We start from the raw sequence: 14708 nt of genomic DNA on the forward strand, positions 1-14708 counted from the left end.
ACTAGGTTGTCACACCCTAATCTTGGTACTCTAATATTGAAGTAGTAATGAATATAAGATCTTAAGAAAAACATGTTTAACTTGGCAAACAAACTAAGTAGTACAACTACTTCTTAGTTTATTTGTTAAGTGTTTGAGACAAGTAATTTTTCATGACTTGAAATCGGTTTTTAGGTGATCAATCTAAAAAGAGCATTAAGAACTTCTCAAACAAATAAAATTAACCAAAGCACCAACTTGAATGATTAAAATTTAAATTTAGAATAAAAGAAGAAGAAAAATACATAACCAACTTTCAAATGATATTGTGAGGAGCATGAGCCATCCATCCAAGGATTGGATGCTTTAAGTTCCAAATGAGATTACAAAATGGATTTTTGCATCTCATTTGCCTTCTCCTTTCTCCTCTTGAATTATAAACTAAAAACTATAAAACTTACTTAAAAAGAACTTCTATGAACTAAGAAATTCCTTCCTATTTATAGAATTTCCCTGGCACCGCTAAGCTGCTTGTTTGCACCACTCAGCAGTTGACCAAACCCTTCAGCATAGGTTTGGTCACTTGGTCAAGTAGTTTTGTCACCTCCTTAAGCTTGACTCACCAAAGCTAGTTGTGAACTATGGGACCAACTTTGGTGAGCTTCTCCTGAAAAGCCTATGGTGGGCTACTTGAAATGATGTCATGCATGACTTTATGGTTTCTTGATGGCTAAGTCAATTATGGGTGCATACCGCTAAGCACACATGTGGCACCGCTAAGCTACCTGCTTGAGCAGTTTTGACCATGTTGACTTAGACGTGGCTTAGTGCTTGCTGACCTGGTCAAGTGTCTGGTTCACCACTGAGCATACATGTGGCACCGCTGAGCTGACTGCTTGAGAAGCTTGGGCTTGTGCCAAGTTTGTGTCTGACCGTGCCAAGCTTGTGTTCTGGCCGTGTCAGGCTTTGTCTAGTGCTAGGCTGAGCGGTCAAGCAGGTCCACTGAGCTGCCTGCTTGAGCATCTTGGTCTATTCCAGGTTGGTTTGACTCAGCCAGGTTGGATACCGTGCAGGCTGGTGTCCAGGTCAGCTCAGCGTGGCTTGGTCCACGCTAAGCTGCCTGCTTGAGCACCATGAGTTTGACTTCTTTTTCTTATTGGACCATGAGTCTTTATTCTCTTTTCTTTTTCTTTCTAAATCCTACAAAAACACATTAAAGAGAAATACAAACACAAATATACAAGATTGTGATATTTTATCCAAAAAGTATGATTTTAAGTTAGTTTATCTCAATTATGCTTAAGATAAGTGACACAAAAGTGTATGAAATTTAGGTATGTTTTGCAGATTCACTTTTATGACACTTATCTTAAGCATAATTGAGAAAAACCAACTTAAAACAATACTTTTTGGATAAAATATCACAATCTTGGTTGTGGCATATGAAAATTCTAACACCCTTTATGTTAATTGGTGGTGGCATATTTTCTATTACTACAATTTTTGCCCTGTCCACCTCTATCCCTTTTCTTGAAATTAAATGACCCAACATAATACCCTCTTGCATCATGAAGTGACATTTTTACCAATTTAATACAAGATTCAGTTCCTCACATCTCTGCAATATTTCTTTCAAATTTGTTAAACAATCATCAAATGAAAGTCCATAAACCGAAAAATCATCCATAAAAACTTCCATTATGTTTTTTATAAAATCATAAAATATTGCAGTCATGCATCTTTAGAAAGTGGCTAGGGTATTACATATCCCAAAAGGCATTCTCCTATAGGCAAAGGTGTCATAAGGATACATGAAAGTAGTTTTCTGTTGGTCTTCAGGGTGAATGAGTATTTGATGGAATCTCGAGTACCCATCTAAATAGTAGAAATATTCATGTGTAGCAAGCCTTTCAAGCATTTAATCAATGAATGGGACATGGAAGTATCTTTCCTAGTGGTAGTGTTTAATTTTCTATAATCAATGCACATTCTCTAGCTTGTGACTGTTCTAGTTAGTATTAATTCATTTTTATCATTTTTAACAACAATCATCACACCCTTTTTAGGAACCATGTGAACTGGGCTCACCTATTCACTATCAGATATAGGGTATATTATCCCAACATCTAAAAGTTTTAGCACCTTTTTCCTAACCACTTCTTTCATATAAGGATTTAGTCTCCTCTGATTTTCAATTGAAGTTTTATGGTTAGGTTCCATGAAAACTTTATACATGCAAAAATAAGGATTTATGCCCTTAATATCATCCAATGTGTATCCTATTACCTTCCTATGCATTCTCAAGACCCTTAGCAATTTTTCAGTTTCAAATTAATTAAACTTGGCATTAATGACAATTGGATAAGATGAATTGGGTCCAAGAAATTCATACCTGGGGTTTTTGGTGTTTTTCCCTTCTCCCAATCTTCAGATTTGGGCATTACCTTCAAGTTCTCATCTTGCGGTTTGTGAGGAAGTGATGGGATTGTATTAAGAAATTCAATAACCTTAGCCACTTCCTTATCAGCGTCCGAAGTGTCATCATCTACCATACATCTCTCCAAGGGATCCTTATATTGCACTCTAGCTGCTTTCTCTTTTACAACATGGTTCAACATATCAACCCTGCAACTTGAATCTTCAAGATAAGGTTGTTTAATAGATTTAGCAATATCAAATTCAACTTTTTCATCTCCTATGCTTAGGGAAAGTTTTCCATTCATTACATAAATTATAGCACCAACACCAACACCAACAGTAGCCAAAAAGGGTCTACCTAGTATGATTGGGATTTGTGAACCCTCATCCATCTCTAGTATTACAAGATCTGTTGGAATGAAAATTTTCTCAACTTTGATAGAAACATCCTCTAAGATGCATATAGGGAATTTCACTGACCTATATGCTAGTTGAAGTGATATAGTAGTGGGTTTTTGCTCACCCACTTCCATCTTTTTGCACACGAATAAGGGCATGAGACTCACACTTGCCCCTAAGTCACAAAAGGCATGATCTAAACTAGTGTTTCCTATTAAACATGGGATAGAAAAACTATCAGGATCATTTAATTTAGGAGGTAATTTATTTTGAATTAAAGCATTGCACACCTCAATTAAAGCAATTGTTTCATAGTAATCTAGTCTTTTTTTATTAGATAAAATATCCTTAAGAAATTTTGTGTATGCATGCATCTCCTACAGTGCCTCAGTGAAGGATAAGCTAATGTATAATTTCTTAAGAATATCCAAAAATTTACCAAATTTCTTTTCTAATTTTGCCTTTGCTAATCTTTAAAGAAAAGGAACTAGTGGTACATACGATGGCGGAGCTACATACTTGGATACTTTTTCAATATTTTGTTCCCCTCTAGGGAGATGTGTCTCAATATATTCCTTTTCTATTAGTGCATCTTTCGCAATTTGAGGAATGTCACTTAATTCCTTTCCACTCTTTAATTTGACAGCTTTACAAAATTCATTATTTGGATTTTTTTCTTGATGTCCTGGAAACATCTTTGTTTGCCTATTAGGATTATTAGCTTGTTGGACAATTTGTGTTTCCAACATTTTACTATGGATGGTCAGGCTTTCTATTTTAGAATTCAAGTCATTGACATGTTTGAAAAACTTTTATTAATCATGACTTGATCTTCATGAAATTTATTTTGGTTAATAAGCAATTTTTCCTGACCATCCATTAATGTTATAAGAGTATAATCAATAGGAGAATATTGTACATGTGGAAACCTTGTTGGAGGTTTCTTGTTACCTGGTTCATCCTGACATTGATGATTCAGAATGTTGTTGCTCCTCCAAGAAAGGTTGGGATTGTTCTGCCTGTATGTTGGGTTGAATTGTTGTTCGTTCCTCTCCTTATAGTCATAGTAGTTGCACAATTCATGTTGTTAATTGACCAATGCTCCATGTTCAGTGAAGTGTTTGCATTCGGACCACTCATGAACTTTTTCTCCACACACCTCACATGTTGCAGTAGACCCAACAACATTAGCATGATATTTTTCTAGTTTTCCAAACCTTTGGGAAAGGTTCTCAAGCGTGGAAATTATCTTTTCCATTTGATTTCATGAATATTGTGCACCCGAGTCTCTCCTTGGATGATGTCTCCTCTCATTCGCCCATTGGTGATGATTGGAAACCACATTCTCTATGATCTTTGTAGAAACATCAATTCCTTTGCATACGAAGGCACCACCTACTGAAGGGTCCAACAATTGTTGTGATGGAAAGTCTATCCCACTGTTGAAGTTCTGAACCAGGATACAAGGTGGAATATCATGACAAGGGCTTGCTTCAGTTAGCTTATTTAATCTTTCCCATGCCTCAGCAATTTACTCCTCATCCTTTTGACTGAAGTTTTGGATGAGGTGCCTATAGTGCATAATTTTGGAAGGAGGAAAGTATTTTTTGAGAAAAGCCTCCTCCAAAGTTCGCCATGTTGCTTGAATTTCATAATTTTGATTCCTTAGTCACGTCTTAGCTCTGTCTCTAAGGGAATATGAAAACATGCAGAGACGAATGACATCTTCAGAAGCCCCATGGATCTTTATAGTCTCAAAGAATTCCAAGAACTGATCAATATGGGCATTCAGATCTTTATGAGTTCCTCCTCCAAATTGGTATTGCATCACCATTTGGATCAGAGTAGATGGCAAAGAAAAGTTCTCTTCCTCAATAGTTGGGTGGATTATTCCAAGACGTGAACTACGAGCATTAGGGGTTGCATAGTCGCGAAGTGGTTTTTCATCTCGTTCAACCATTGTTTGTACATGTGCACGTCTTTATCCTACTCTTTCTATTTATTGCATTCTTTTTCTACGGAACGTCCTTTATGGTTTTGAGTAGAAATTTGAAGTTTGCATAAATCAAATAAGCAACCTACAGAGGTACCCAAAAAAAGGAAAAAGCATAATACACTAGTGTAGTGTAATCAATTAATTGAGAATTAAAGAAATTTTGACACAGTCCCCGACAACAGCGTAAAAACCTTAATATGGAAAATCGAAAGTGCATGATTATGTTGTCAAGTAATAAAATATTGATCCCACGAGGACTAGAAAATTCCTTTAATTATAACAATTAATTTATACTTAACTCAAATAGGAATTAAAAGTGAATTTAGAACAACTGAACAATTCATAAGAATAATTATAAAAATGGTGAAAAGTGATTGAAATCTAATTTAGGAAGAGTTTACAGGATTAGGGTTTTCACCTTTACACTCGCAAACCCTTGTTTTGCTCCTTTTCATGAACTTTAAGTTATGAGGGTGAATTTCTCTTTGATATGTGTCATCCTCTCTCGAGCTCTGACATGTGTACTCAATTGAAATCACACCAACTCTCATGGTACAATTATCAATCGAATCATTTACTTGAATCGTTCTATCCAATCACTTCGTAGCAACCGAAGGCCAATTCCAGACACCCCCGAGAATCCTAATATTACTCTCATGAATTAGGATTCTGGTTTGAATAATTGAATGATCATATAGTTGGGTTCACCTCTCGGTCCTTTCCCAATGTATCTAAGAGGTGTAATTTATTGGCTAAACAACTCACACGAATAAAACTCCCTTTAATGATTCAAACCACAACACTCAATGAAATAAAAGTAAGAACAAGTGTTTATTGAATCTAAAAGGGCATGGCCCTAATCCTAGAAAAAAAAAAGGAATTACTCACTCATGATGGAGAAGAGAATCTCAATTTCTAAATTAGAGAAGTGTAATGTAAAAGTGTGTTTAATCCTTGAGGGAGAACCCTCATTTATCCTAATTACAAAATATTGGGTTAAGCCCAACAAAAAAAAATCTAAAAAATAGGAATAGAATATAACATCTACGATCGTAGGTGTATATGGCGTCTTTACTTCAAGTAGCTTATCTTCAATCTAGGCTCTAAAGCAACTTTTTTGCCATTCAATTGGTCTTCGCATAATCTCAGCGCTGAATTCCATCTTCTTGCACCCAATCTCTACTCTTTTCTGCTTCAATCCATCCAAACTGCACAACATAGCCAAAAACACTCGCTCAACCAGAACAAAGAGAAATAAAAGCTAAAAGCAATCCTAAAGTCCTAATTATGTCCTAAAATGCAAGTTAATGCAATGCAAATGTAACATAACTTCACACTCATCAATACGAAATAAAAGAATCAAAGTGGAAACTGAGACTGAGTGTGAAGTTTAACCTCAACTACATTTATCAATGGAATGTACAATCGAAGTGTTTGTGTCACACAACAAACAACCAAAAAAGGTATTGAGCTGAGAAACAGTTAAGAGTAGAAAGACTATAATTTTAAGTAATTTCCTGTGAAGACAATAAAATACCTTCCTATACTTGTTTGTGATACCGAGGTTATATTTTTACACCTATTTTCTTCTTAACAAACTCACAGAGATCACTCTATCGATAACATCATTGGTTATAAAAATAAGGGAGTTTCTTCTCGCTTTAATTTAAATGATGCTATTGATGATGAGCATCAAAAATTGAGAGAAATGAACCATCAAAAATTGATAATGCTATTGATGATGAGCATCGTATTCATGCTATGGAATAAGAGCTCAATCAATTTGAGAGAAATGAGGTTTGAGAACTTGTTCCTAGACCAAATAGTAAACATGTTATAAGAACTCAATTGGTTTTCCATAACAAATCTGGTCAAAATGACATTATCATTAGAAATTAAGCTAGATTAGTAGCACAAGGGTATAACCAGAACGAGGGAATTGATTTTGATGAAACATTCACTCCAATTTCTAGACTTGCGACTATTAGACTATTGCTTGCATATGCATGTTCTTTAAATTTTCAACTATATCAAATGGACTAGAGGTGTCAAAACGGGCTACTGGGACGGGTTCCCCCTAGCCCACATCGGGTTCGAGCTAAATCGGGCCAGGCTAAAAAGCCCATATACAATTTATGCATATCAAATTGTAGCCCAAACCCACCCTAAGTAGGTTGCGGGTTGTGGCAGGTCGGCCCGCATAATATTAAAAAAATATTTAAATTTTAAATTATTTAATCTATTTAATATATATATATATATATATAATTTGATATTAATGTATAACGTTTTTAACACATTTCCTATGCCCAATACAACCAAACTTATAGATCTAATGTCTTATTTTTTAGTTAAGACCTGAAGTCCACATATATAATTTTTAAAATAACTAATTTATTAAATATCTCATTTTTATTGGACTCTCACTCTATAACACAATATAATTTGGACTTCACTATAATATATAAACTTCTAGATACTGTAAAAAATATTATGCTTTGTATGTTCTTTATCAACACTTTTATTATGAACTATTATATTAAATTTGGTTGTGTGGAGTTCTCTACGGGAAAAAATTATGTTGTCTTTTAGTTTTATTGCAAAAGTTATTTTCTTTATTATGTTTTTGTTGTAGAAGTTAAATCTAATTAGGTACACGATTAAGAAAGGAAAAGTGAAATCTACATGGTTTAATATCTTCTAATTTGATTTGATACATTATTTTTTATTGGACTTAAAAGGATATTATGCAAAATAGGAAAATATTACAATATTAACTTTATCACATTATTGTAATTTATAAATATTTATGGTATAGACATTACTCTATTTTTTATTCAAAGTTCATCATATAATATTTATTATCTATTTTTTATTATAAGTTATTTTGTAAAATAATTTTTACCTAAGACTTATTATAAAGCCAAAGGTTCCAAAAAATATTAAAAAAATAAGGAAAACCGGTAGCCTGAACCCGTCTGGGTAAGCTCGGCCCGAGCCCGATTTTCATATAGCCCAACTGGGTCGGGCTAAAAAGCCCGGATGCAATAAAAATTGTCTAAAATGATAACCAAGCCCTATAAGTATTTGGGCTTGGGCGGGTCGGCCCAACCAGGCTGGCCTGTTTTGACACCTCTAAAATGAATGTAAAGAGTGTCTTTCTTAATAGTTATATTCAAGAAGAGGTCTATGTGGAACAATCTCTGAGTTTTGAATATCATAAACACCCTTCTTATGTATATAAACTTAGGAAAGCTCTCTATGGCTTAAAGCATACGCTTAGAGCCTAGTACAACCATTTAACAAACTTTTTAAGTGAAAAAGGTTTTGTGAAAAGCAAGGTTGACACTATATTGCTTATCAAAAAAAATAAATCACCATACTTTATTTGAACAAATTTGTGTTGATGATATTATTTTTGGTTCATCTAACATGAATTGTGTAGCTTTTTGGTAAGATGATGCAAGGTGCATTTGAGATGTGCATGATGAAAAATTGAATTACTTTATTGGACTTTAGATCAAGCAAATGGAGGATGGTATCTTTTCTAGTCATTCTAAATATTGAAAGGATTTTCTTAAAATATTTGAAATGTTCAAAATGAGTTCTATTTGAGTTATACTCGGATTGATAGCTTGCTTGGGTCTGGAGCTTGAGGAGTTAGATTTGAAGACTACACTTTTCCATGGAGATTTGGAGGAAAAGATCTACATAGATAAACGAGATGGATTTGAAGAAACTGGGAAGAAGAACATGTTTTGCAGATTGAAGATGATTCTATATAGATTAAAGCAGACTCCTAGGTAGTGATAAAAGAAGTTTGAGTAGTTCATGATGAGTCATGGATATATCAAGATTGATGCATATCATTGTGTATATGTTAAAACATTTACAGGGGGCAAACTCATTATCTTTTTGTTGTATGTGGATGATATGCTGATAGTGGGACAAGATTTGTAGATGATTGGTGAGTTGAAGAAAGAGTTATCAACATCCTTTGATATGAAGATTCTAGGCCTTGCAAAGCAAATTTCGGGCATGCAGATTTTGTGAGACCGAAAGGCCAAGAAGTTATAATTGTCATAGGAACGATATGTGGAATGGGTTCTAGTTAGCACACCATTGGCCAATCACTTTAATATAATTAAAAGGAGTTTCCCCACTAGCTCGAAAGAGAAGAATGACATGGCTAATATTCCATTCTCATTCGCAGTTGGGAGTTTGGTGTATGTCATGGTTTGTACTTGTCCAGATATCGCTCATACGGTTGGAATTGTTAGCAGGTTCCTTTCTAATCCTAGCAAAAATCATTAGGAAGCGGGAAAATGGATCTTGAGAGACCTATGAGGCAGCTCTAAAATGTGCTTGTACTTTTAAGGACCATACATAATCTTAGAAGGTTATGTAAACTCAGATATGGCAGATGATATTGATGGTAGAAAATCTATATTGGGGTTTGTATTTACTTTTGTAGGGGAACTGCATCATGGTAGTCAAAGTTGTAGAAGTGTGTTTCCTTATCTACAACTGAAACGGAATACATTGTCATGACTGAAGCATGAAATGAAATGCTTTGGTTGAAGAGGTTTCTTCAACAATTGAGAATGAATCATGAAATGTATGTGATTCATTGTGATAGTCAAAGTTCTTTGGATTTAAGTGAAAATGTTATGTACTACTCTCATACAAAGTATATTGATGTTAGATATCATTGACTATGCCATATAGTTGAAGAACAATAGGTCAAGCTGGAGAAGATCCACACACTGAAAAATCTCGCTGACATGATGATAAAAGTTGTAGCATGTGAAAAGCTTCAACTTTGTGTCAAGTCTATCGGCTTAGATCCTAGATAAACATTCCAAACAAATTCCCCATAGGCTGAAGAGGGAGAATTGTGGAGTCCAACCATGTGTAATAATTCAAAGGCAATGAAGTAAGGTATTCGTTGCAAAGTAAAGAAAGTTTAGGGTGGTGCAGACCTGAATGAGTAGGCCAATAGAAAATTGCAGTGTAGTTAAAGATTATGCAGTCTTTTCAAACTGTATAAGTCCTCTATAAATAGAGGCACTCTTCATTAGTTAAAGTAGAGAAAAACATATAACCAATAATTTAGAGCTTCTAGTAGTGAGTAAAAATAGAGAGTGTGAATAAATCCTAAAGAGTGTAGAGTGTGTGAAAAATATAATGGGTTAATTTTGGGTTTCATCTCTATTACTCCTTGGTACTACATGTTGTAGTATTTGAATAGGAGGAGCCTCACTAGGAAATATTATATTTGTACCTCTTATGTGATAAGAGTGTAGAAAGGATATTGTATTGTCCGGCATACAATTGAATATTTTTTTGAGATTATCATGTGGTTTTTCCCTTACCATTTGAGGGTTTTCCGGAGATTGTCATGTGGTTCTATAAATAGAGACACTCTTCTTTAGTTGAAGCAGAGAAAAAATGCAGAAGGAATAAGTTATAGTTTCTGGTAGTGAGTAAAAATAGAGAGTGTGAGTAAATCCTAAAAAGTGTAGTGTGTGAAAAGTACACTGAGTTAATTTTAGGTTTCATCTCTATTACTCATTGGTACTACATGTTTTAGTATTTTAATAGGAGGGATCTCAACGGGAAACACTATACTTGTATCTCTTGTATGAGAAGAGTGTGGAAAGGATATTGTAATTTTCCTGCGTATAATAGAATATTTTTCGAAGACTGTCCTATAGTATTTCCATTGCGCTGCTGAGTTTGTAAATCCATTTCTATGGATCTACTTTGGTGCTCTTTACTACATCACAATATCATTTAATTTAAACTATGAATCAATCGTAGAGCCTAAGACTTTCTGCATTTATTTGTTCACATTTTCCTCATCTGAGTCAAATTCCACATGCTTCCTTCTTCTTTGCCTTACTTGCAGGGCAATCTTCCTCCTTATGCATAACATGAGAAAAAGCAAAAGGTGTTCATAAGGATGGCTCTCGTACTATTTTTATTATCTTTTTTTATACTTTAATTAGCCTTATATTGTTGATTTAGTAGTTTACACTTCTAGCTATTGTAGGTTGTTTACATAATGGACAAATACACTTTACGAAAAGAGTGATGATTTGCTTTTAGGAATTGCTTTCTATATTAATTGGATATGGCGCTTAAAAATCCAAAGGATCCAACTTTAGTTGCAAGAAATAAAAGAAAGTGTATCTTAGGTGATGATAATATAAATAATTCAAGAGCAATGGTGAAACAAGCTACAAAAAAGCATTCTCAATAGTTGTATTCACAAGAAATGTCAATGAATAGAACACCATGTCAAACAGTTCTTTAATAATAATGCTTAATCAAAGTAATCAAACTTATACTCAAATGAATAGCAATGCAAGTTCAATTTCTATGATCCATACCCTACCAAGTACGATCCGTGACCCCTCACAAAGGAAAGATAAGATTTTTCAATATCAATCATTAGGTGTAAATCTAAAGAACAGATATGGTACCATGAACCAAATTTATGTGAACCAGAATTATCCAGAGATGCCAGACAATCTATCTTCCTGCTTATTAAATCAGGATTTGTCTAATCATACTACCAACAATTGTACAACACGAGGTAGATATTCGAGTACTGATTTTGAATTTGATGTACAAGGTATAAACTGAGTAATTGATTGTCTACATGATTATATATACCAAGTAATTCATTTATTCTTTATATTTGAAAGGATTAGAGATGAATGTAATTCATGTTCCAAGGAAGAACAACAGTATGAAAATTCCAATTCAACAATAACTCTGAACCAAAGACAAGGTTATTTATTGTCCATGATTTAATACTTATGTATTAGAAATAAAAGAGTCAGAAAAAAACGTGGATTTGATTCAATGAATGAATTGAATAGATTGGCTGGATTGATTCCAAAGAAATTAATCAACTTATTATATAGAATACAAAGGTTTTAACTCTAGCTAACTCCTAATTAACTAATTAATCTATTTTACATATGTTTTAATCATTGAAATACAAAAAATAAATGTATTTAAACCAATTATTAGTCCAATATAATATTAACTCAAAAAATATACTTCAACACCCCCTCAAGATGGAGAGTGAATATTTATAACTCCCATATTGAAAAAAAGATGATTAAATGAAGAAACCTCCAAAGCCTTTGAATGAAGGTTTGCATGTCTTTGCATTTCTTTCTCTGTCCTGTTTGCATATGTCGTAGGAAAGTCTTTGTTCACTAGTTGCAAACAATGTTCATGCAAGTTAAGGATTGAATAGAATGTTGTCAAAGAAGACTATTGAATAGATGAAATTTAAAGAGATAAAAAAATTCTTCAAAATATAGTACATGAAACTAGCAGAGTTGTGTTAAGCGAATTAACAAAATAAATAGAAGAATTCTTAGAATAAAATGAATTAATCAAATATGAACAAAAGACACGTGTATTTCATTGATAGAATGATATTGAATTAAATAGAAGAGTTACAATAAATGTCTTATATAAAAGAAATCAAAACTAGCTAACCTAGCAACCAAAATTAACTAATCAACTAAATGATAAGTGAATTTATACTAATTATTAGCTCAATACAATATTAACCCAAAATATCAAAATATATCTCAACACTCCCTGATGAAGCTGGAGAGTGGAGTTGACAACTCCTATCTTGGACAAAGATGATGGAATTGAAAAGGCTCAAAAGCCTATGTTAGAAAATCCGCAATTTGAAGTTCTGCATAATATTCTTGATCATTGAAAGGAATGCAGGACCAAATTTATTGTCACTCAAGTTGAGATATTCAATGAAGAAATTTCAAGAGATAGAAGAATTATTCAAAATATAGAACATGAAACTAGCAAGTCCATGGTAAGAGAATTAATAGAAGAAATAGAAGAATTCTTAGAAGAAAATGAATTGAAATTAATGATCTTGTCCATCAAGAACCAACACAATAGAAAAATATATTAAATGAGATCAAATCATATTATTGCTCAAGAATACCATCTTTGTTTCTTGACCAAAGAATGAGAGAAATCTATATGATGAAATATGAACAATATTTGTTCAAGAATAATAATGCTTAATAATATCATATTGATTTCTAGGTCAAAGAATATTTTTTTGTTACTACCAAGGGTATCCCCTCACCTTTTTGGGTTAGGAAATAATCTTTTACGGGGTTCGTGGATGTCTCTCCCAACAAGTGTCGCTCCTAGGAATCGAACTTTCGGCCTTAGGGATCTAGTAAGGTCTTACATCACTAGACCAACGCAAAAGAATATGATAAAATATGAACAATTTTTGCTCAATAATAACAAGAGAAGAATATGACAAAATATAAGCATTTTTTGCTCAAGAATATCAAAAGAAAAATATGATGAAATACGAGCAATTTTGCTCAAGAATAACAAGAGAAGAATATAATAAAACATGAGCAAGTTTTATTCAAGAATAACAAGAGAATAATGTGAAAGATAATGATAAAGAAAGAAAGAGAACAATAAGATGAATAAAGATTCTTAGATTTTGGCTTAAAACCTGGTTATTGACCTCAAAAGTGTAAGCATCTCTTTGAACAATTGTACTTTATTAATACAAAGAAATTAATCAACCTATTACATTTGTCTTACTGTCACACAGTTCAAGTAACATGTTACTAGTAACCTGTTAGTTGGCATTTTGAAAATTGACTTTTTTGACTAAAATTTTTCCAATTGTTTTTCCACTTAATATATTAAAGCTTTAAGGATAGAATTACAGATTGAAGACTTAAAAACTATTTGATCTTGAAGTTTGATCTTCTATGTCTTCAAGGTCTTCTTCCTTTTACTTCATTTTGGTGATCTTAGTGTCTTCGTCAAAACTTTGTCAAAGTTAGGAACAAGATCTTCTTCACAAAATTTGGTAGATACTAAAATTTGAATAACACTGAAACAAATGTCTAAAGTCAAGGATAAAATAAAGGAAAAAAGTCAAATTGTCTTCCACTTTTGTTGATAATAATAGATTACATGAATCTATTATAATTTGTCGGCAAGGCAATCTGTAGCTTTGTTGGATTCCTAATTTATATTTTACTAACATTAAATCTTAATTTGCCTAAAATTATAAAATTACTTAACCTTATGGTTTAAAGCTACATGATCGTCTTGATATCATTTAAATTGTGTCAAAATGGTTGCATGTATGTTATGAATATCTAATTTCTCTGGCCTATTATCTTCACGTGTTATTAATAATAAAAAATAATAAAAATGTATAAGCTAAAAAATATGATTACTTTGATTAAAAAAATTTAATCATTACAAATTTGATTTCATAATTATGGAATTAATTCTATAATGACATGTTTGATTTCATAATGTAATTAAATTGATTAGTTCATATTTGGATTGCAATTCAAAAATAAAATAAAATAAAATAATTTTGATTGAATGTCTTGATTGCAATAGAGACTAACCAGATTGAATCAAGGATAACAATTTAAAAATAAATTCTGATTTTTTTCTCTATTTTGTTTTTGAAATAATAATGAAATAGAAAAAATTTAAACCAATTTTATTAGTCATTATGAACTCAATAAATGAGAAATGCAATTTTAAAGAAACATGTGTCAAAATTAAAACTAAATGGTTTAAATAAGTCATTATAGACTTATTAATGAAGGGATTATTTCTCAAGAAAAAATATGACCAAAATCCCCATATAAATAAAAAAGAAAACACTCAACAAAGAACACAAAAGCATAAGAGAACCATTACAAAATACAACATAAAAGTGTCTCGATATTCTTGCATAATGTAACGAACTTCAAAATTGAAGAAGAATAAGAAATTTCATTAGTTATAGCTCATGAATATAAGAAATTCAAGGCTGATTAGAAGGTACACAAAATAATTTAGAAAAGATAGACGA

The 14708-nt window shown here is 32.6% G+C and overlaps 1 protein-coding gene across 1 annotated transcript; it reads right to left on the reverse strand.

Annotated features, from left to right (window-relative positions):
* Nucleotides 1-2371: 2371 nt before the first annotated feature.
* LOC109341576 lies at nt 2372-2930 on the reverse strand (the record flags this gene model as incomplete). The annotated part of the gene is made up of 2 exons (XM_019579510.1): nt 2756-2930; nt 2372-2617 (listed from the first exon to the last, which is right to left on the reverse strand). Coding segments are annotated over exons 1-2 (421 nt in total), but the record flags the coding sequence as incomplete, so codon positions are not given.
* Between the last annotated feature and the right edge of the window lie 11778 nt (nt 2931-14708).

The sequence above is a fragment of the Lupinus angustifolius genome, unplaced genomic scaffold (assembly GCF_001865875.1).
Source record: "Lupinus angustifolius cultivar Tanjil unplaced genomic scaffold, LupAngTanjil_v1.0 Scaffold_507, whole genome shotgun sequence".
NCBI classification, from domain to species: domain Eukaryota; kingdom Viridiplantae; phylum Streptophyta; class Magnoliopsida; order Fabales; family Fabaceae; genus Lupinus; species Lupinus angustifolius.